The 23933-nt window shown below is 38.8% G+C and overlaps 1 protein-coding gene across 1 annotated transcript in view; it reads left to right on the forward strand.

The window, feature by feature from the left end:
- The first annotated feature begins 2540 nt into the window (after positions 1-2540).
- LOC124149151 (BCL2/adenovirus E1B 19 kDa protein-interacting protein 3-like) overlaps positions 2541-23933 on the forward strand; it is a 49425-nt gene continuing 28032 nt past the window's right edge. The window contains exon 1 of the mRNA XM_048381472.1: positions 2541-2721. Coding sequence (XP_048237429.1) covers positions 2679-2721 — 43 coding nt within the window. The 5' untranslated portion in view covers positions 2541-2678. The remainder of the gene's footprint in view (positions 2722-23933) is intronic.

A 23933-nucleotide genomic window follows, 5' to 3' on the forward strand; every position in this document is an offset into this window, starting at 1 on the left:
ATATCATCTATCCCAAGGAATAGCATATGTACTCTATGATAGAGTTATTTGTTCCTGTAATCTGTCATATACGTTCGGGAACGTGTATATACAAGAGATATGACAAGGCAAACCTACATGTACAGTTCAGGTCACACCCCTTGCACGGGTCACGTGCAAACCGCCACGTCATCACAACATTCCGGCACGTATGCAGACTTGCGGCGTCACTTTTCATCTGACAGCAAAGAGTTGTCAATTTCAATCATGTGACGACTGCGTGATAACAATAATGCGTTTTCGTACACGAGAAAAGTGACTGTACGTCGGGTTCAGCATTTAATACTTTGTTTTTGACAAGTTTTAGAAGAATGGGGTTATTTTGACATTTTTGTTTAAATCAATTTCATTTTGCAACATTTTTGTGACATATATGTAAAACTTCTATGACATACAGGGAACACGTATGTGACATTAATAAAACCATTTATTATATGTATTTTATTAATTTTTACATTCCCTTTTTAAATTCCTTTCATTCTGTAAAATGTCAGCATTGCTAATAAACCCCCTCCACGACCCCAAAAACTGACAATTAGTCCCAGAAATTGTTTTATCTTAATTAAAAATATATATTTAAAAATCTAAAATAAAATGTAAATAGAGTCCTGATTTGTCAAGCTTAATCGTTAAGTCAATCTGGACCATATAGTATGATGCTCTTGGTGAGACTTTCACAAAAAGAAGTCCATGAAAATGCGGGAGTTTCTTCCTGGAACGAGTTATTCATGTATTGTTACCTTATATATGGTACATATACGTTTGTTGATACCATCCCATGGTAACGCTGACTGAGTACTGAGACATTTATAACAGAGTTATCTAACCTGGTAATGATCTAAACTATCAATTTCAGAAATGTTTCTCTCAGTGATCAGTTAACATTTTCATCAGAATATATGACACCGTCGTCACGATGATGATGATCATGATGATCACGATCTTGATCATCATGATTATGCATTTATGGTCACAGCAAAATACAGATGATGGTAATGATATGTATTTGTTTGTTAGTTTTTATTGTTTTGCTGTTGTTTTTAACGCCGCAATAAGCAATATTTCAACTCTATGCTGGCGGTCTGTAAATAATCGAGTCAGGACCAGACAAACAAGTGATTGACTTCATGAGCATCGATATGCGATGATGATGATGATTTTACATCTTAAGTGTTATCTACTATTTATTTTATACCCTCGTGTATTACGTTGTCTTTTATACACACGATCTACATCATCATCATCGTCGTCATCATCGTCGACGTCGTATCAGGCGACATTTGAAAACAATCATCATCGTGGTCTATGCTATCGTTTATCATATTCGAGATCATTTTCTATCAATGTCATCATAACATTACGTTGTTTACAAGAATGCTTGAATACAGGTAAATGTCACACTGAATAAGAAGTATTCATATTCCCGCACAAAGCACGGTGATGACGTAAAATTATGTGACCCGTCACATGTACCAAGTTCTACCTGCAGATTGACATGTATCGCTATTGATTTTAGGGGAGTCACGTGACAACAATACGTGCCCGTCTCCTCGCGCAGTGTGGAACGTGTTAGACTGGCCACAGGTCTTTGAAAACCACTAACAATGGCTATGAATATATGTGCATCATAAATACGTTAAACTGTACAGAAGTAACAGATAAATAGTCAAGAATATGGAACAATATAATAGTAGGATCCGAATAGAAACATGACAAGTTGAAAATAAATACAAATTCGGAAGAGATGGTAATTGTCGTGAGCGAATAGGGTTTTACCTTTCAACCTTGTTGCTATGTGACTTGTGCAATGTAACGTTTGCTAGATACATGTACTTAAACCTGTTATCTACTTAAACATGATAATATACTCTCTCTCTCTCTCTCTCTCTCTCTCTCTCTCTCTCTCTCTCTCTCTCTCTCTCTCTCTCTCTCTCTCTCTCTCTCTCTCTCTCTCTCTCTCTCTCTCTCTCTATTGGCATGACACGGCCGGGCATCGAACCTCGGACCCTTCGACACTAGACCCCGTCGTAACACTTGTCATAGCGATGCAAATGCGAAACAAATAATTGTGGATTTAATTAAACGTCTGCTCATATATTTATCTATTTATTTCATTTTGTGTATTCTGTATGGAGGGGTGATATCGGTGACAATATTAGCCTTAGAACATTTATCTCGGATATCGCTCCTTCCATCCATTATATGGCTGAAATAATGTCGATGCGACGTTAAATTTTAACTCACACACTCACTATCCATTGATTAACGTTGCAAGTGCTTGTTACGTCATCAAAACAACACATTGTGACGTCATAACTATGCTCGTGAACCGCCCGACGCATACTTTCCTTCGCCCTGTTTTGAATATGTGGCATCTTGCTTTGAATATACCACCCGGAGATAACATTAAAAAATAGGGTAAAATCCTTATGACAGTCTATGTTGAGACCAGAGTAGCTCCCCCTACTACTTCCGTGCCAAAAGGCAGAGGCCGCTAGGTGCGATCACGTGACACATACTCTTCTGACGTCACTGTAAATAAACCCCAAACATCAACAAAGTGTCGTGACTGGTGAAACGTAGAAGATATAGAAACACTTCTGAGAGCTATTTCCCACATTTGAGCTGTGTTTCCCAACATGGCGTCCACACAGAGGCCAGACCAAAGCGAGGACCTCAATGGTAAGACTTATGGTGCACAGTTTCACTGAAAACAGGGATGTGTTGTGAAAACTAGGCCATTCATTGTCTCGTCGCTGACAGCTGGCTGGGAATAGAATTTGTGCCACGCGATAGCTCATGCATTATTATTGTTTTGCCTGTCGCCTCAGTTTGTGTTTTTGCTACCCGAGTGATTGTTTATCTAAGTGCACAGGTAATTCAGGCGTCATTTCCAGGCGTTTTTATCCGAGGAGAACGACGGCAGTGAACTGTCAAAATTCTAATTCTTGAACCATAAATATTGGCGCATAAAATGAGAAAAGTACTCCTTTCGTGAAGACTGGCATTACAGTTTGAGTGCTGTGTGGTTATTTTTGCTATTGATTTATATTATGAATCTTTCACGTTGTGCATATATATATCTAAATGTTTCATATGGATTAACTACGTGATATTTTTATTGTACCTTTATAGGTTCATATGTTTATGATATTATCAGTGATAATGAGGCAAGTATATTTATGTATTTGATGCCATATCTCTCAAGATATCAATGGTTTCAATGTTTTCACATGCTCCAGATAAATATATAGCATTACAGTGCCAATCATTGAATTGTAACGAATATCATTGAGCTTATTAAATATTAAAGCCAAAACCAACAGTGATTTGCCATCTTTACAATAGTATTCGGGCTTCTCTTGATCATGTTGATAATTCTTCAAGAAATTGCACGGTGAGCAGTGATAGTGCTGGGAGAAAAGATCAAGCTTTGTTAGTTTTGCTGTGAAGCATGCAGGATTAATACGGTACAGAATCACTTATCAGTGTTATTGGAGTTACTTACCCGTCCCTACCAACTTGCTATCCATGATTCCTTTATCAGTATATTGACATGACCGACATATTGTGAATGGGCAATTAACTCAGTGCATTCATCTCTTTAAATCATGTCAATCGTGTTTATTGAAATCAACTTTTTATTTTCATGGTACGGATGTTAATAATTACTACACTTATTTTAAATCCTTTGCTAATTCAGCATAGCTGGTCTTTTTAATGCAAATAAGGCCAGATCAGATTATATTTTTGTTTTATTCAATCACCTGGCTGACTTTTTTTCCAAAAATAAAACACTGAAGGACGAAATACAATTCTCCATCAAGATTTCATGTTTTTGTATTTCAAGGAATGGAGCCTCAAACTTCATTTGAGAAGATACTGTCTTTATTTTGTCTTTCTTGATCATCTGAAACTTTAAAGCTTCAAGCTAGATTGCTTCCTTTTAGAAATTAAAAAAATAAATTCCTTTTGGTCTGGCCTAATGATTTTTACGTTCTCTACAATTTTCTGACAGTTGTAATAAATATAAACTCAGTTAAAATGTTTTAAGCAACATATTGATTAATTCAGCACACACATCAGCTTTTTTTTAATGATTATAAAGAATCAATTTGATTATGGCTGAAATTGCAGTCTTGACAGTGAAGGGTGATGAACAGCTGAGTGATTGCCTAGAGACAGGTGGACAAAGGTCAAACTGTTCAAATGTTATCATGGTTATGTCATGCCGAACAATGGGGTTTATAACACCTGCAGATGTGACAGGGCTCCTTCATTAATAAAACACTCAAACCCTGCTGTCTCATTCTCCTCACACGTCACTAGGGGCACACAATGGCCATACTACATCAGTTTCCTTTGAATATTTGTACATGTGGTGGACCTCCTGCGTGGTCTAATGGTAGAGCGTCTGCCAGGAAAGTGGAAGGTCCGGGGTTCAATCCCTGGCTGCATCATACCAAAAGAAGTTAAAAGATGGTACTTGTTGTTACCCTGTCTGGCACTAGTGATTAAGGGGTTAAAACAAGGACTAGTCGGTTCGGAGTATACTGTGTCTGAGTGGGGTATTCATGTTAAACTGCGGCAGACTAGTACAAGCAGCTGCACATACACGTGCATGCACATCGCTATGTGAGTGCAGTAATCTTGGATGTGACGTTAAACCCCATTTCACTTCACCTCATACACATGGTGTTGAAGACAATACACGTTTAGTTTTATACACCATGTGCAATAGGAATAATATATTATGAGATTAACTGACACAGCTTTTGTTGTTTGACATACATAGATTTTGAGGTTGACAAGCAGCATTTGGACATTCCAGAACATTTTCACATTTTTATTATAATTTTGATTTGACAATTTTCTAATGTAACTAATTTGGTAATATTTAGGACTTGGTTTACAATCAGACAAGGTCCTAGACTTTGCTCCAATGGGATCAATGCGCATATTGCAGTGTAACATTTGTAATGCATGTGAAATGGACCTCTTTGACAGAATATTATATGCTCCAAGGTGTAATTTTGAGTTAAGACAGCAGGAGTAAATATCCTGAACATTCTCATGTGATACTGTAGCCATCATGATCATTGTAAAGAGGAAATATTATCATGATTAGTGTTTTTAATGTTATTATATCATGATCATGTTATAATAATACAAACAGTGACACAGAGCTCCAGATAACTTTTTGAGAAATTTAGTTTTTTTGCGAAGGTTTCTATTTTAATTTGGTTATTACGTTTTTCATTAGGTAACCAATACTTTTTCACTTATCTTTTCATCACTCTATTGGGTTTTTCCCCAAACGAGTAAACATTTTGGGAATTCACGCGTGCTGTTTTTATACATTTTAGTTTTATTTAATGCATGCATTTCTGTATGCAAGTTAATTGAAAGTAATTGGGTTCTGAATATTTTTTTAGGGTATTTTACGCAAAAACACAGCTTATCAGTAGCTCTGACATATCTGAACAGTCTAAAAATAAACAATAGATAAGATAATCTATTCATTGAAAGTGACTTAGCAAATACAGTATGTAGTATCTCTTTCTTGAGCTCATTTTGGATAATTTCCGAGTATTCACTGTAGGTAATACCAAGCATTCACCTGTCTGTGTACATTTCCTGCAGTATTACTGTGTTCCTTGTTGATTTCACTCGACACACCACCAGAGCAGATGCATAGCACTGAAAGCTGTGTGTGAGGCTATGTCAAGTATGTTGGTTGAATATGTTCCACAGCGAGACAGTGATTTATATTCAAGCAGTGGAAGTTAGAGATTATAGGTTAATGTCCAACATTTTTCGACACCAGAATAAACTACAGGAACACATGTCTGGCAGATATAAATTGTTGAAATTTGAAAGTGGTATTTATAGATTGCCTTATATTTATTTTTAGAATGCAAGCAGTTATTTTAGTAGAACGGTGAAATATGAGATACATTTCACGACATTTTTTTCTAACTTTTTTAACTCAGAATAGTTTGGGTTTTTTTTCATTTATATATACAAGTTTACTTTTTTATTTTTAGACTTAATGATTGGTTGGGTATTTAATAAATATACTTATGAATCTCATTTATGTTTTGTCCCTGTTGATGAATCCATTAATGAATGAAATGTTGCTGCCTTATTTAGTATCAAATCTATTAATAAGATTCAGTTGTAAAAATATGATAGCTTAGGGTTAAACGAAGTGATTGCTGGCGTCATGCATCATATCATATCATTGTCCCCAAGCACTCCTAAGTCAGTTAACATGGTGAAGCTCCAAGGGTTGAATGTGTTGAGGAGGGAGATGATGGATGACAATATTGTTCACTGTCATTTTTCATTTGGATTATCCATTATAGTCTGCAGGTCACGTCGGCATGATCTGTCATTAGACATACTGGGAGTGTTGGGGGGGGGGGCACCGGAGGTTTTTGGGTCTGAGGGTCTAAATAATTGTTTGTTTATTGTTTATCGCCGCACTCAGCAATGTTCCAGCTATATGATGGCGGTCTGTAAATAATTGAGTCTGGACGAGACAATCCAGTGATTGATGTCATGAGCATGATCCACGCAATTGGGATACGATGACATGCATCAACCAAGTCAGCGAGTCTGACCACCCGATCCCGACCACCCGATCCTGTTAGTCACCTCTTACGACAGCCATAGTGGCCTTTATGGCAAGCAATGGGTTGTTGAAGACCCTTTCTTCCCTGGATCCTCACAGGTCTAAATGATAGTTTGACATAAGTAGGTTGAAATACAAGTATGACCCTGTTTGTGTGAACTGTTTGTGATTTCATCATGATGATCCAGTCAATGGACAGGACATATCTATATGTATGTGTGTGGTCATTTTGTAACAGCAGCTGTGTGGGAAATACAATATCAAGTACCATATTTTCTTGTTGAAACGCAGGTCTCGCTTTAAAGCTGCATAGTTTTAATGCACATAATTCTCCCCATAATTATCTTTATGATTAAAAGCCAGACTTAAAGACTGCCTGAAAATAAAAATGCCTGGGCATTTAGTTTGAGAAAAAATGGTATTCACTTTTTGCAGCAAAATGGTTTGTTTGTTGCTAATGTCAGAGTACATTAACTCAATAATTGCTATAATTTGATGAGTTGATTTGTAAACTAAAAAATGTGCTAGTGACAAGAAGTATATGTATACATGTTTATATGCTACACAATAAAGTGAGTGAGTATGGTTTTACGCCTCTTTAAGCAATATTCCAGCAATATCACGGTGGGAGACACCAGAAATAGGCTTCACACATTGTACCCATGTCTGGAATCGAACCCGGATCTTTGGCGTGACGATTACACAAAAGAAGTCAAAGGATGCCCTGTTCTTTTATAACATGACTGTAATTTATTTGTCATGCCATGACAGATCAACTAAATAGTCTTATAAAAGAATCAGAGTTTCTTAAACCATGTTAACTTCTATTGTGTAGTATATGCCCAGAGTTTGCTGGCATGTTGTGTAAGTGAAGTGTGCTTATCTCCTATATCAGTAGCGAATGCACAAGGCCATGTTGTGACATAGATTCTCCATGGGATGTTTACAGCATTTGTTGATAGGAGTTTTTAGGGCAATATCACTTGTTGATACAAATCTGTCAGATAGTTACACGTGGAATGTATTGGTGGTATTGTTATTGTATGACCAACCAGAACAAAAGGCGCAAATAAACACATTAGTTATTCATGGTAATTGTGAAAACTTGATTATCACTTTAATATTGGCTGATTCATGTGGATGGATATGATAATTAAGTTAATTTCTTACACTTTAAAAGAGTTATCAGTGGCCTGTGAAGTATTACCAATTATTTGTCGTTCATGATGGTCGGATAAAAAGTAATTACAGGTTTCAAGTAGGTATTTTATAATTGCAAGTAGGCCTAATCATTGTCATTTTGAAAAGAAAATGTGGAAATGGTATGAAATGTCAATTCTGCACCATTATTTGACTGAAACCTATTGATCGGATAGGAGTGTTATCAATTTGTGCCCCCATGAACAATGAAGGATTATGTCGCATTGTCCCGCATGTTGTAAACAATGAAGCAATGTGATGTCATATTGTTAAACCAGGCTGAGAAACTATAATAACAGAAAAATAATAATAGTGAGCTCATGTTGTGTGTTTTTGTCCAGCCGTCCATTTACAATGAACAAAAAACTGTCTTCTTCAACTTGTTGAAAACAACTGTACTAAGCACATGCTAAGTAAGGTTTTAGTTTTGAAGCATCAAAATGTCCGTCATAAAGGCCATAGCAGTTTTATCGAAATGAGGTGTGTGAAATCAGTCCTCTACATGTTCATTGTACAGTAAACTGTCCAGTCAGAGTTTTCATATATCCCTATAAATATGTAAAGATGACCTTTCTTGCATATGGTTAGGTCACTTCAAGGTCAAGGACACTACCTCCATGGTGACAAAGTTGTAGAACTGTCCCCAGCATCCCGTTGCTAGTCATAAGAAGTGACTTAATTGGGCACCCACGGGGTCCCAGGCTGCACCTGGACTCCAGGAACCTGTTCTGTCGTACGAGTCTGCGTAATGAATCATGGGGTCAGGCAGGCCAGGACTTGGTCATCATATCCTGAATGCGGGGATCGTTGTTCATAATATCAATCACCAGATTGTCGGGTCAAGATTCGGGTATTTTCAGGCTGCCATATAGTTGGAATATTGCAGCATTAAGCTACAAACACACAAACAAGGAACACTACCTATAAAGTAAGCTTGTATACAGTTTCTGACCCCAATAACTAGGTTTTCATAGGATAATTACCAATCCAATCATATACATGGCCTCTTTGAGAAGGTTTCCTGTTATGCAGACACTCAGACTGGGATGTTTTTAAATGTTTCAAGGTTGCGATTAATCACCACACCTCTGTTTTAAGGTTTCTGTTGAGAACAATATTACCTGTAAAAACAAAAGTCGGCCATCTAAGATTAATTGTGATGCAATGTTTGAGTGCAAACAATACAATGTCCACTCCTTATGTTCCTGCTTTGTGACCTACAGTGTTAACTAGTGTGTGGCGTCAGTCACTAGTATTGCGACAATATTGTGACTGTTGCCAACAGGAGCACGCTGTGGATACAACTGTGTTTAAGCTACATTAATAGACTGACTTAGGTTAGCAGGTGTGCGTGGTACCATTTCTGTCTCTTGGCTTCATGTAAACAAACACATGATCGGGTGGTTATGGTGACGAGTTTGTGTGGATAAATCTGTGAGATCATCTTGTGTTCATGAACAGTGCTGGTTAGGTTTAGGCTATTCATTTGGGTTCATAGGCAAGCGTTTATTTTTAAAATGATGGGGTAGACATTTAATCTGGAAAATAAACCATGTGCAATAACTCAAGTAACCGGTTCGTTTGTTTAAAATTAAAAAATGTGCAAACCAGTATTCCTTATCCTTGTTTATGCATATGCAAATATGTTTATGAGGCTATGAATATTAATATGATAACAATCTGATGTGTTCACAATTAATAGTTACAATACATTACAGTCTGCAACAGCTGTCAGTCACTTATGTAATCTGCCTGAACTAGATCACCGATTGCTGAACCTGTTGAAGACGATTAACTAGTGCAAGAGTTTCAAACCATGATGTCGCCACTCTAAAGGAATTGTTTTACAACTGTCTTTTTACGATTGTCTTTCAACATGTTTTAAGAAAAGGTCCTGAGAATCTCTTCAGTTTCTGATACTTGTGAAATCTAGACTTGTAACTGAATTGTAGACTTGAGTTGGGATTTTCAGATGGAGTCAAACACTTACGGTTGTCTCGAAGTAAAATTATGGTCCCTGTGTATTCCTTCTTTATTTTAAATTTTCGGTCATGTCGAAACTTGTATAACTTGAAATATTTTCGTAGGTCCCTTCAACTTTGATACAACAGTGTTTGACTGTATTTTGTTTAAGTGCTGGGGTTAACTTGCTAAATGGAATAGAAATTTGTCAAAACTTGAAATAAAAATCCCATTCAACATGTTGACCATGTGTTAAGCATGTTATAAGTAGCAATATGGACAGATGGTCTGAGATCAAGGAGAACGTTTGTTGCTTTTGTCATAGATATATCAAAACTTTTCAGTCATTTTGCAGAAACTGCTCACAATGAAAATCAAATTACTATTGTTCTGAAAAATGTTGGACTTTAAAATATATAATAACCATTTACTCCAGAAAATAATGTTTGCCGGCCATGCTGGATGATTGATGTCCTGAAACAAATATGTTACCATGGTTACAGAAATGATTGTTTCCTTGGTTTATAGAATTATTTTGTCTTGAACATGTTGAAGCAGTGATAAGTACGTTTTTCCTCTCCAGCAATGATACCAGGTACTTTGTCATGAAATGTAGTATGATAGATCTTGTGGATTGTCACCTTCAGCATGTTCAGTAGAATCTAAACTAATTATCTTTTTGTATTCAGTGGGAAATAAATGTCAGTTAATCAAGTTTGTATGTACAGTATGCCATTGCTTGGTCACTTGTGCTTTTCAGTTTTATGAAAATATGCTTTTACCAAGTATACTGCTCAGACAATGATATGTGAAAGATGAAGTTGGTGTGAGATGGTGTAAGATGGGTTTGATCTTGTAAGAAGTTTCAGTTCTTGTCAATAAGAGCCGAAGCAGACAAAGACCTGGCACAAAGCACCTGTTATCAGTTGCTAAACACCAGCCGTCTTATAATATTGTCCCAGATACTTGGCCTTGGCCTGCTTCTAGCCAGTCTGAGTATCAGGTCAGTGCTGTAAATATGTAGGTCTGACTGGACAATGTAGGTGACCTACGTATACGCGCAGCGGAATTCCATGGGAATGTATTCCTGACTCAATATGTTCATTGATTTGTGGGACCACTGGCATTTATTGAAATGTGCAGTGGATAAATGGGTTTAGGAATACAGGAAAGTGCTAATACAAGTAATAGGGTTTGTTTTGCCAAAAGGAAATTTCTTTATGTTTGGTATGTGATTTATTTATTTATTTATTTATTTATTTATTTATTTATTTATTTATTTATTTATTTATTTATTTATTTATTTATTTATTTATTTATTTATTTATTTATTTATGACAAGTGTATGTTGTGATGACATGAACGTATCTGTCAGGGAAAGACTTCCGCCCATATCCTCTAAAAGTTATATAGGTATGCATTGCCGCTCAATCGTTTTAATTACATATATATTTTTGAGAGGGGATACGAGCAGATGTCTTCCTGCTGTCAGTAGGTATGATTGACTATTATTGACATAGAAGGCGAGTGGGGTAGCCTCTTGGATAAAGCGTCATACTGAGGTCCTAGGTACGATTCTCCACGGGGGGGGGTTGTGGATCACCACAGTTTCCTTTGGTTCAACTAAAACAGCTTATGCTGGAGTTGTGTACTACTGAATATTGATCTATGAGGTCGTTGAAGACACCAGCAATACAGCTTTCCAAGTGTGTCAGCATACATTCCCAGTTTTCATGGAAATCAAATATTCAGTTTGGTCTATTTATCATGATTTATATCCATCGGGATAAATATGAAATATATATACTATTACAAATTTCAGTTACCACATCAAATTTACAACATACAATCTGTTGCTAATGTAAATTTTACGTTTGGTGATGAATGTCTACCAGTATTCCTGTCATGTATCGTGAGTACATAACGGTCAGTATGTCATATTTGTCTCTGTCTGTACATCATCGGCACATTCTCTGCATGACAGGTCACATGCCATCAGTGTAGATATACACGTGAATAGTGCCTATTTTATCATTGAATACAGAAGCATACACAAAGGAAGGACGTTAGTGTGTCTCCCAGACCATAGAGAATAAATTAATAACTGAATCCATCTCAAGTCTAGAAGGATTTGGCAAGTCTAGATATAAAATATTGTTCTTGGCTCCATTTGGATTTATTTTTTTATTTATATTTTTAGAGAAGACATCGTTATTTCTGGGACTAAATTTTGGTCTGGAGGGAAGTGTGCAGTTTGTGAATTGGAAATTTGTTATCAATAATTGTGTTATTGTAATGTAGCTGAATTATGGCTGAGTGTGCGTTAAACAACAAACATGAAATTTCTGAAAGGTTTGTATACTTCAAAAGGGGGTGTTCCCCCTCCTCGAAGATTCCGGGGTAGAATAGGTCTTCAGCAACCCATGCTTGCCGTAAAAGGTGACTAACAGGATCGGGTGGTCAGGCTCGCTGACTTGGTTGATGCATGTCATCGATCTCAATTGCGAGGATCGATGCTCACAATATCAATCACTGAATTGTCTGGTCCAGACCCGATTATTTACAGACCGCCGTCATATAGCTGTAATTTTGCTGAGATGGCGTTAAACAACAAACCAACCAAACAACCAACCCTGCTGACACCCTTCTGGCTCTGTGTATGCTCCACTGTACACGACTGTTTCTTGTCAATGTCATTGAGATAATACTGATCATGAGGTCCCTTAATCTGTGTGTCACACCCAGCCAATCTCCTCCGCTTAGCCTGCTCCAGTGGAGGGAGGCTTTCACGCCCAGTGCTTGGCCCCGTGCCACCAACTCCCATGCTTCAAACAACAATGATGACAAGCAGTAATATACACTATTGTGTTTGCACTTGTGCTGTTTGACATGTTTCACTATGTAACCACCAATTCACATGATTCAGTAACTTTTACCTTATTAGTTTTTAAGGTAATGGTGGTAATAGAAAATATTGATTGAAAGAAAAAAGGATTTCAAAACTTTTTTTTGCCATGTTAGTAATATACACTATTGTGTTTGCACTTGTGCTGTTTGACATGTTTCACTATGTAAGCACCAATTCACATGACTCAGTAACTTTTACCTTATTAGTTTTTAAGGTAATTGTGGTAATAGAAAATATTGATTGAAAGAAAAAAGGATTTCAACACTGGTTTTTGCCATGTTTGCAGAATATTTTTGTCAGTTTTGAACATGAAGTATTTAAATATTGATTAAGATGGCGGTGTGACGTGTCTTTGCATGAAGTAACATTTTGAAGATTACCTATATTACACGGCTTTTTATTCCACTCTCAGACATAAATAACAAGTAATGTTTCCTAGGGAAGCAAATTAAACTGCAATCTTTATTAGCTTGAGTATGAATGGTGATGAATGCCCCAACAAAGTGCTTGAATTCTACAAGCCATTAGCACAGTATACCTTTCACACAAGACAGACTGATATGATTAGTGGGCCTAGTAAGTGCTAATTTGCATCCTTTGAACTTACCATTGTTACTGATGATTGTTTGAAATTAGCCATCAACGGCATGTTTGGAAGTGTCCTCAGATCTTTACGCAGGGAGGTATCGTATCGGAGTAAAAGATCAGATTTTGATGAGATTGGGAATGAACAGGAGTCCTTTAGTCCTAGACCAGTACACCTCAGGTTTCCTTGGCTTTTTTGTTGAATTCATGATATATTCCAAACATCCCTGTTACAGAGAAGGGCTCCTGCCCAGTATAGTAGGATGGTATCTTAGTGGGCTAGCACTATAAAATCAGCATTAGACAGGTCTAGTACAAGCTGACGCACGCACGCACGCATGCACACACACACATGCAGCATAAACACCCAAAAAAATATCAACACTTGTCCTTGCACTGCTGGCAGCCATCCTAGTACACACGACATGCAAGTACACAAACAAAAAGAATTGACAGATTTATCTGTGAGGCATGTCAATGAAAGAGGAAAAGAAATTCCTCAAGATCACATTTCCCTAGCAACAAGCATTCATTACAGTTTTTACACCATGCTTACTTGAAATGTGTCCTGAGAAACAAACAGCTGAAGCGATGTGAAAATTACTGGGACACAATCCCTTTTAAATGTTGTATAATCTTATGTTAAATTGTCTCACTTCATGTATATTTGCGAAAACATTCAGATTTTAACATGTTTCAGCAAGTTTGTACCAGAATGTTTTCATATGTTACATTTCAGTAAGTGGTATTATTAAAGCTTCAGTAATAATAGGGCAACAGTGGATTGGGTGCCTAAGTACATGTTACCAGTCACAGACGTAACGTGTACGCGTGACGGCTCAGCCGTCTCTTGTACGCGAGACGGTGCGGTCCGCAGTACTCAGTGAAGCGCTTGATACTAATTAATTCAATCACCGTGGCTGTGCTGTCACCCGCGACCTCCGCGAAAGTAATTAAAGCGCTATGTAAAATCACCCACTGCCGAGAGGGACCACAACAATCCACCCAAGGTCGTGACTGGCGGGTCGCGTGTGCATCGGGGCATCCGCCTTCCTATTTTCACATACCCTATTTTCGAACAGTTAAAACATGTCAACATGTCATTCTGGACTGGATACACTTGAAAGTGTACACGTCGAAGCTAGCGACCAATTATCGCCATTTTTCATGTTATTTCTGGCATATTCCGTGTATACTCTGACCTCGTGGTACCGCGGCATTCATCGTATCGCGGCATTTGTGATTTCCGGTCGCTCACGCGGGACACGCCTTTTAGCGGGTGTCTGTTATGACAATCAGTAACCAGGAAGTGCTCGCTCCGTAAACAATTTCAATTTCCTCGGAATGTTCCGTCTGCTGCAAGTTAGGGGTCATTATCGCATTGATACTTACTTCTGGTATCTTTTATTTTTTTATTATTGCCTTACCCCCATCTGTCAATGGACAGCGATATGACCGGCAGTTTCCCAAATAAACTTTCTCTCTCGAGCTGAACTAGCTCATCTACATATTCATGGCGACTAATAAGGTAACGGAAGTTACGTAGCCCGCACATTTTCCCGCGCTGTGGTCAGGATATATTAGGAGATAATTAGGGCCAAAATTTCATACTTAGCAGTACTTTCTTCACTAGTAGCCAAATCATAAATACATACTTTTGGCATAACAGGAGTGAATAATCATAAATGTTAGTGAGTGCCATTTGTTCCGTTTATGACAAGTACCGCGAAACCCGAGGCTGCAGGCTACAAAGTTGAATGTACCAATAACTTTAATTTTTGTGAAACTGTGAGCATATGCGCTTTCTTGATTGATTTCGGTTATAGCGTTACAATGTCTGTCTGTGCTACGATAGGGAACAGTGGAAACTTTACCGGTGACTTATTGTACCAGCTCTCGCAATCGCCTTACAGCACGTGATCACGCCCACAGTTCCAGTTTACAAATGACATTTTGGGGATATTTCAGTTTCCGCGCTCAATATTATTTTAATTCACCAAAATTAATAAGAAATGCTATTATCAATTTGTTCTTTGCAAACTGACAATATTCCCCAAATTCGATCTTGCTTATCCCTATGTGTACCTCAAATAGATTTCAGAATTGTATTTTGAGGAAGATAGGATATTGAAGATATTGAGCAAGGTGAATATTGCGGGTTTTGAAAAAATATTTCCGCACAAGAGTCCTTTTGATCATTGTTTTCGGATAAATATTTCTCCCCTGTTATGAAAACTAAGACTCTCAAAACTAAAATGAGATGCAACCACGTGCGCGCTATAACGGTTAGCGATAATTGTTCCTCGGCGATATAACAAGAAAAACTATCAAAATGTCCGATCACGTGATATACAATTTAGCCTTTTGTGGCAGTGGAGAAACGCTTAGTCATCATGATAAATCCACCTGATTGCGGTTCGCTCTATTCTTGCTGCGCCAAACGACACCTATCTGAGCAGCAGCCACATTGACGTGTTTTTGTTGTCGATTAGTGTATACACGATCATTATCATATTATGCGCAGTATCCTATATTTTCTGTTCTGCTTGGCATTGTTTTATATGCAGATATTAAAAATACCGCATGTATTTTCTCGTAAATTATAGGCCGGAAATAGCAATCAGCTCACATCTACCTGTTCGTCAGCGGTGTTTCTGGAAATAAATCCGTTCATTGATGCACGATTCGTATATCTGAAAAGTATTGCATGGAATATTCAATCGTGTAATAACAGGATTTCCGGTGTTATGCTAATTTGCATCTTGTGATTACGCGATCTAATTGAAGAGGAGCCGGCGAGACGACTGACCCGCGTTTTGTTGTCCTCATAATAAAGTGATGAGAATAGAATAGAATACTACAATGATGAAAGCGCTTATAACGAAATAACGGGTATAGAGAGAACCCGTGTGTATTGTCAACGACAATGTTTACGATAGCGAACGGTTAATACCTGAGCTTGGCTGCTCACGTGTCAACAGTCAGCCTATCAAAATGCGCGTTGTTAAACGACAATATACAACTGAAGGCAATTGGTGCTGGTACCGTGTTCTCAAATTACAGCCTCAATTGCACAAGGACAGTGACAGTGATTAACTATAGCACAGTATTTGCTGCAAGAACTTTGATAGTAGGCTCGTTAAAAACAAAGAAGGTGCTAACAGTATAAAATATATTTCGTTTGTAAAAGTCTGGAGGATTACTATTTATACGTATCCCCTCGAGAGACCCGAAAGTTACCTATATACGATTCCCGCACCAATTGATGCCCCCTCCCATATAATTTTTTAACTGGTGGTGTAATGACAGCAGACGAAATTGAATTATGTTCTTGTATGAACACAATTGAAAACAGGCAATGATAATGTATAGCATTTCGTATTTAATCCCGTATTATCAGTAACATGACAATGTCTGAAATAATATAAATATAGACGAGTGCATATTTTAACACGATACAGTTGTATATTGATCGATCAGAAGGGGATTAGCCAGTGTGAGCCAGTCGGTGGTCAGACTATGCCCACAACTAAGCGGTTTTAATCACCTGCATCACAAGTAGGTCCGTGCTGTTTCATATTGAATATATGTTGTTACCGTTTAGCAATTGCTATTTTATGAACAAATATCCATGCACGACGTAGTGGTTGATGTCATGTAAACTAATGCAACTGTTCAACAATTGTTAATTCATTCGTCATATTTAGATTTGTCAAGCGTGAGCATAACCGTTTATTCATCCACACTAGACTAAAGTTATGGATCAGCTGACGAAAAGGTTTTCGTCCTTAGTTCAATATGTGCATTCTTTCCGTGGACCTACTGGATGGGGATCCGAAGTTTTTCCAGTCACTACACACGCGTCGGTGTGTCCTGTAGTGGTATTTTCCACAATTTATGGGTAAGTAAGGAACTGTAGCAGCGTACTAGTTCAATTTCTATTCCGCTACCAAACTTTATTTTAAAAGCGCATGCGTGTAACCACAAACGTTAGACGGATGACGTGTTATGCTACAACAAATATACTACTGATAATAGTTGATGTCATTGATTCGACGGGATTTGGGAATATAACATATGCCGAAACAACTCGACTTACCCTAATGGTTACTCGACAGTTCTGAGGCTTGCGAAGTAAAGATGAAACCCACACTTGTGGAACATGCAACCGTTCAAAGATATCATAAATTTTCATAAATGGTCTACAAACAGCTATACACACAGCATTCGATGTATTCGAAATAACTGAAAAACAGGTATTCATCAATTGGATGAAATCGACATGTCTCTTTTATTCTGCAGATATCATGCTTTCCGGGTATAACCACCAATCGCCTTGCCGTTGAACATGATGAAGATTCACCAAGAACCAGGCAACCAATTCGACACCTCAGCCATCAACTGCTGCTACCAGATGGACAATGTGTGGGTAGGGTCCCAAAGACCTGGCGTCATCACGTCAGCGATGAATGATGGATCTCTGCAGAACGCTACCCCGTTCTTTCACGATAGATTGAGTGCAGTAAATTCACCACGACAGTGGTCCAAAGTTAATCCCTTTTAAGTCTCCAACAGGCACACGCTTGATCAAAAACCGAAAACTGGCAGGATTCCAGAAGATGACTTGTACTGTTGAGACAGACACACATGTATATTATCATGATTTTTTTGTCATTGTATAGTTTTATGAATAAATAAGTCTTGGGAACAGTTGTGTCAATTACTATCCTCTGATAATCCCATTATGAAAGAACACGTAACCGGTGCTTATGCAGATTAGTTAACCTCAATAAGTGTCAATTCCAATCCAAGTTGAATCACTACTCGCACCAATCGGCAGCATATCAGGGACGTGTATACTGATTTCGCTTAGCAACTCGAATCACACATGTGGGTAGGCTGTGTCAGCCATATCCAAAGGAAGCCAACGAAATTTATACAAGCACGGTTTCTGCGAAGTCTTTGATAGGCATATATAATGGTTTACATCGCTTTAGCATAAATGACCTAATAAAGTATAAATAAATCAATCTCTGGTGGGGAGGGGGTTGGGGGGGTACAAACCCACAAGCAAATCCAATTTTATATTTACTTTACCGCATCTATGGGGTATGGTGTGAATAATGAAACAAAATATATATTTGGAATTGTATATTGTATTTGGAAATATACATTGTGAGCGCGCACACGGCCAGTCCTTCAGGGCCATGTATAGGTACGGGGAGGGACCTGTAGGATTTATGACCACCTCAAATTGCACTGAATATACAGGCAGTCTCGGCAATTAGGTAAAACACGTGCGATGCAGTAGTATATTCTATATAGTAGTGTATTCTGCGTGCGCGATAGGCCGTTTGGACCAGATTATATAATTTCCTGTCCACCTGTGCTCGGGTATATTTTGTGTATAAAGAAAGTTTATCGTGTCATACATGTTCCAAGACATCATCTCACAAATTAATGTATATTCTGTCCTAAATATTGATCTGACAGTCATTAAAAGTGCCGATACGTCGAACCTTCGCGAGGCAAGATTTACAAACAATTGCCGATAACCCCCGAGCTCACTCGGCCATGCTCGCCTTATTTTCACCCCCCACTGCGGTTGTGCAGGGTATCACGTGATCGAACCTTTCTCTTGTTAGAAAACTAACGCACCTATTCTGAAATAAGAGTGAGCGAGTTAATTGTTAACGTCGAATCGGTATTATTTCAGCCATATGGCGACGAGACCAAGTTAATATGTTTACATTTTGAACAGAGGTGCCTAATGCATGCCTTTCGGACCGTTTCAAATATTCTTTTACATAATCATATAGAGATGCTAATTAAACTGCGACAGTGAGGTGCATGACAAACACCATGCAAAATGACGCCAATTATTCGTTAGTTTTGATGTTAAATTGTTCGATAACAAATATTACAACAGTCAATAACTACGTATGTTTGTTTTTATGGACATCTGTAATCTATGGATGTTGACCAGGCAGTCACGCCTACAAGTGACTCCCCCTCAGGCCGTGTTTCACTGCTTGTTCGGAGAGCCGTCTCTCGTACGCGTAACGGGGCTGTGGGACGACTTGTTTAGCAATTGCGAGCAGTTTAAGGAAAGTAGATATGTTTCAACGCGCTGGCACATAGGTGTGCGTTCGTGTGCCTGAATAAGTATTTATATGTTGTTACACTACGACGAATAAGCTTTAAGAAAATACTGAAATTATGTATCTGAAAAATATGCACATAGGAGAAAATCGCTGTCCAAAATCGACAAATTTGGCTCCAATTTCGTACATTTCTCTCCAAATTTGACCCCTTTAATTTATTTTTCTACTTTGTATATCGTTCCATAACAAGCATCTAACAGTCAACTACGTATATTTGTTTATATAATCACATAGGAAGTGTGTAGAGACGTTTTTTTGGTGTCACATGCAGACATCTGTAATCCTTCGACAGGCAGTCACGCCTACAAGTGACTCTCTCTCAGGCCGTGTTTCACTGCTTGTTCGGAGAGCCGTCTCTCGTACGCGTAACGGGGCTGTGGGAAGACTTGTTTAGCAACTGCGAGCAGTTTGAGGAAAGTAGATATGTTTCAACGCGCTGGCACATAGGTGTGCGTTGGTGTGCGTGAAATAAGTTATATATGTTGTTATACAACGACGAATAAGCTTTAAGAAAATACTGAAATTATGTATCTGAAAAATATGCTCATAGGAGAAAATCGCTGTCCAAAATCGACAAATTTGGCTCCAATTTCGTACATTTCTCTCCAAATTTGACCCCTTTAATTTAGTTTTCTACTTTGTATATCGTTCCATAACAAGCATCTAACAGTCAACTACGTATATTTGTTTATATAATCACATAGGAAGTGTGTAGAGACGTTTTTTTGGTGTCACATGCAGACATCTGCAATCCTTCGACGGGCAGTCACGCCTACAAGTGACTCTCTCTCAGGCCGTGTTTCACTGCTTGTTCGGAGAGCCGTCTCTCGTACGAGTAACGGGGCTGTGGGACGACTTGTTTAGCAACTGCGAGCAGTTTGAGGAAAGTAGATATGTTTCAACGCGCTGGCACATAGGTGTGCGTTGGTGTGCGTGAAATAATTTATATATGTTGTTATACTACGACGAATAAGCTTTAAGAAAATACTGAAATTATGTATCTGAAAAATATGCACATAGGAGAAAATCGCTGTCCAAAATCGACAAATTTGGCTCCAATTTCGTACATTTCTCTCCAAATTTGACCCCTTTAATTTATTTTTCTACTTTTTATATCATTCGATAACAAGCATCTAACAGTCAACTACGTATATTTGGTTATATAATCACATAGGAAGTGTGTAGAGACGTTTTTTTGGTGTCACATGCAGACATCTGTAATCCTTCGACAGGCAGTCACGCCTACAAGTGACTCTCTCTCAGGCCGTGTTTCACTGCTTGTTCGGACAGCCGTCTCTCGTACGCGTAACGGGGCTGTGGGAAGACTTGTTTAGCAACTGCGAGCAGTTTGAGTAAAGTAGATATGTTTCAACGCGCTGGCACATAGGTGTGCGTTGGTGTGCGTGAAATAATTGATATATGTTGTTATACTACGACGAATAAGCTTTAAGAAAATACTGAAATTATGTATATGAAAAATATGCACATAGGAGAAAATCGCCGTCCAAAATCGACAAATTTGGCTCCAATTTCGTACATATCTCTCCAAATTTGACCCCTTTAATTTATTTTTCTACTTTGTATATCGTTCCATAACAAGCATCTATAACAGTCAACTACGTATATTTGTTTATATAATCACATAGGAAGTGTGTAGAGACGTTTTTTTGGTGTCACATGCAGACATCTGCAATCCTTCGACAGGCAGTCACGCCTACAAGTGACTCTCTCTCAGGCCGTGTTTCACTGCTTGTTCGGAGAGCCGTCTCTCGTACGCGTAACGGGGCTGTGGGAAGACTTGTTTAGCAGTTGCGAGCAGTTTGAGGAAAGTAGATATGTTTCAACGCGCTGGCACATAGGTGTGCGTTGGTGTGCGTGAAATAATTGATATATGTTGTTATACTACGACGAATAAGCTTTAAGAAAATACTGAAATTATGTTTCTGAAAAATATGCACATAGATGAAAATCGCTGTCCAAAATCGGCAAATTTGACTCTTTTAATTTCAATATGTTATGTGCATTACTCATTTTTTCACAGAAATACTTTGTTTTCCAACAATTTTACTTCCACCTAAAAATATATTACCCACTGCAAAATTGTTTTTCTAATACGTGATCAAAATACATTTCCTCCTTGTTCTAACCACGAAACTACGCGCTAAATAAATATCGTGCATATTACACGCATCATTCTGATTCAGACACATTTAGTGTAACAAGACGGACGTTCCGATTGAACATTTTAGTCAGGCATCGGTTACCTCCCTTTATCGGCTTGTCGACCAGTCACTTGTACGCGAGACGGTTCGCGCAGTTTCGAAGAAAGTAAACATGTTTCAACGCGATGGAAAATGGGTGTGCGTTGGTGTGCGTGAAATAATTTATATATTTTGTAACTCTACGATGAATAAGCTTTTAGAAAATACTACGTGTTAGTTTCTGAAAAATATGTACATAGGAGAAAATTGCTGTCAAAAACAGAACATTTTGCTCGATTTTTACACATTTTTCTCCCAATTTGACCGTTTATTATTTTTCTTATGACATTTTTTTCATGTCATTCGATAACTAGTAGGATAATCAATAACTGTACTTAATTTTGTTTTATTATTTTCACAAATAACGCTTGTAGAGACATTTTTGTGCAACAGGCAGAAATCCATGGTTCACCGACAGACCGTCACGCATACGCGTGACCCCTCTCAGGGGGTCACTTGTACGCGAGACGGGAGAGCCGTCTCGCGTACACGTTACGTCCTCTACTGGTTACATGCAATTATTTGTCAGCATCAATGCAAATAGTTCCATGTATAGTAGTAGCTCATTTAAGGCTTAAATGTTTTATGTTTAAGCAGAATGTTGACCTAATTTGCATGTAAGTGGTAGGTATCAGATTGTGTACTTCAGCATGATGTCTTGTCCAGGGACAGGCAGTAGTTCAGCAGTCCAGGGACAGGCAGTAGTTCAGCAGTCCAGGGACAGGCAGTAGTTCAGCAGTCCAGGGACAGGCAGTAGTTCAGCAGTCCAGGGACAGGCAGTAGTTCAGCAGTCCAGGGACAGGCAGTAGTTCAGCAGTCCAGGGACAGGCAGTAGTTCAGCAGTCCAGGAACTTAGCAAATGGAAGAGGTTTCCCCATTTCCTTTGTGCTTATCGCTGCCGTCCTGCTTGCCTTGTCATCCTTCCCCTCGTCCTGTTAGTGAGGTTAGGTGAGGTCAATTGGGGTTTAACGTCGCATCCAAGATTATTGCACATGCACGCAACTGTGTGTATGGCTGCTTGTACTAGTCTGGACCACTGAGATGCCATGACGCAGTTTAACATGAAGACCCCACTCAGTATACTGACTCTGAGACAACCTGTCCTTGTATTGGCCCCTTAATGCCGAGCGCCAGGCAGTGTAACAACAAAAGCCATCTTTTAATCTCTATTGGTATGACACGGCCAGGGGATCGAACCCCCGTCCTTCGGCTCTCCAGGTGGAGGCTCTACCACTAGACCACGGAGGCAGTCCCTTCAGTCGCCAGTACCAGCACTTGTTATACCGTTTGTTTGTTTGTTGTTTAACACCACTCTTAGCAATATTCCAGCTTTATGACGGCGGTCTGTAAATAATTGAATCTGGACTAGACAATCCAGTAATTGACATCATGAGCATCGATCCACGCAATGGGGATCGATGACATGCATCAACCAAGTCAGCAAGTCTGACCACCCGATCCCGTTAGTCGCCTCTTACGATAAGCATAGTCGCCTTTTACGGCAAGCATGGGTTGATGCAGATCTATTCTTCCCCGGATCTTCACGGGTCTTATACATACTGCCACTGGTATGCAGACGTGTTGCCAGCACTTTCTTCATCAGTCTAATGCTTGCAAAGCAGCAGTCATATCTGCTGCAGGGATACAATGAATAAAAGTATTACCATAGGTTGGAGTGAGTGAGTGAGTGAATGAGTATATTAACATTATCAGCTTTTAGGAATATAGCATGACAAAGAACGCCAGAAATGGGCTTATACATTGTGCCTGTGTAGAGTCACTGGTGAAACCCACAAGCATGATACCGCCTCCGTGGTCTTGTGGTAGAGCGTCCGCCCGGGGAGCGGAAGGTCCAGGGTTCGATCCCGGGCCGCGTCATACAAAAAGACGTTAAAGGATTGTACTTGTTGTTACCCTGTCTGGCGCTCGGCATTAAGGGGCTAAAACAAGGACTGGTCGGCTCGGAGTCAGTATACTGTGTCTGAGTGGGGTATTCATGTTAAACTGCGGCATGGTATCTCAGTGTGCTAGCACTATAAATCGGCATCAGTCCGGACTAGTACAAGCAGCCACACACACACATACACACACAAATACACGTGCATGCACGTCGCTATATAAGTGCAATAATCTTGGACGCGACGTTAAACCCAATTTCACCTCACCTCACAAGCATG

The sequence above is a fragment of the Haliotis rufescens genome, unplaced genomic scaffold, assembly GCF_023055435.1.
Source record: "Haliotis rufescens isolate VD_foot unplaced genomic scaffold, xgHalRufe1.0.p SCAF_39, whole genome shotgun sequence".
NCBI lineage: Eukaryota > Metazoa > Mollusca > Gastropoda > Lepetellida > Haliotidae > Haliotis > Haliotis rufescens.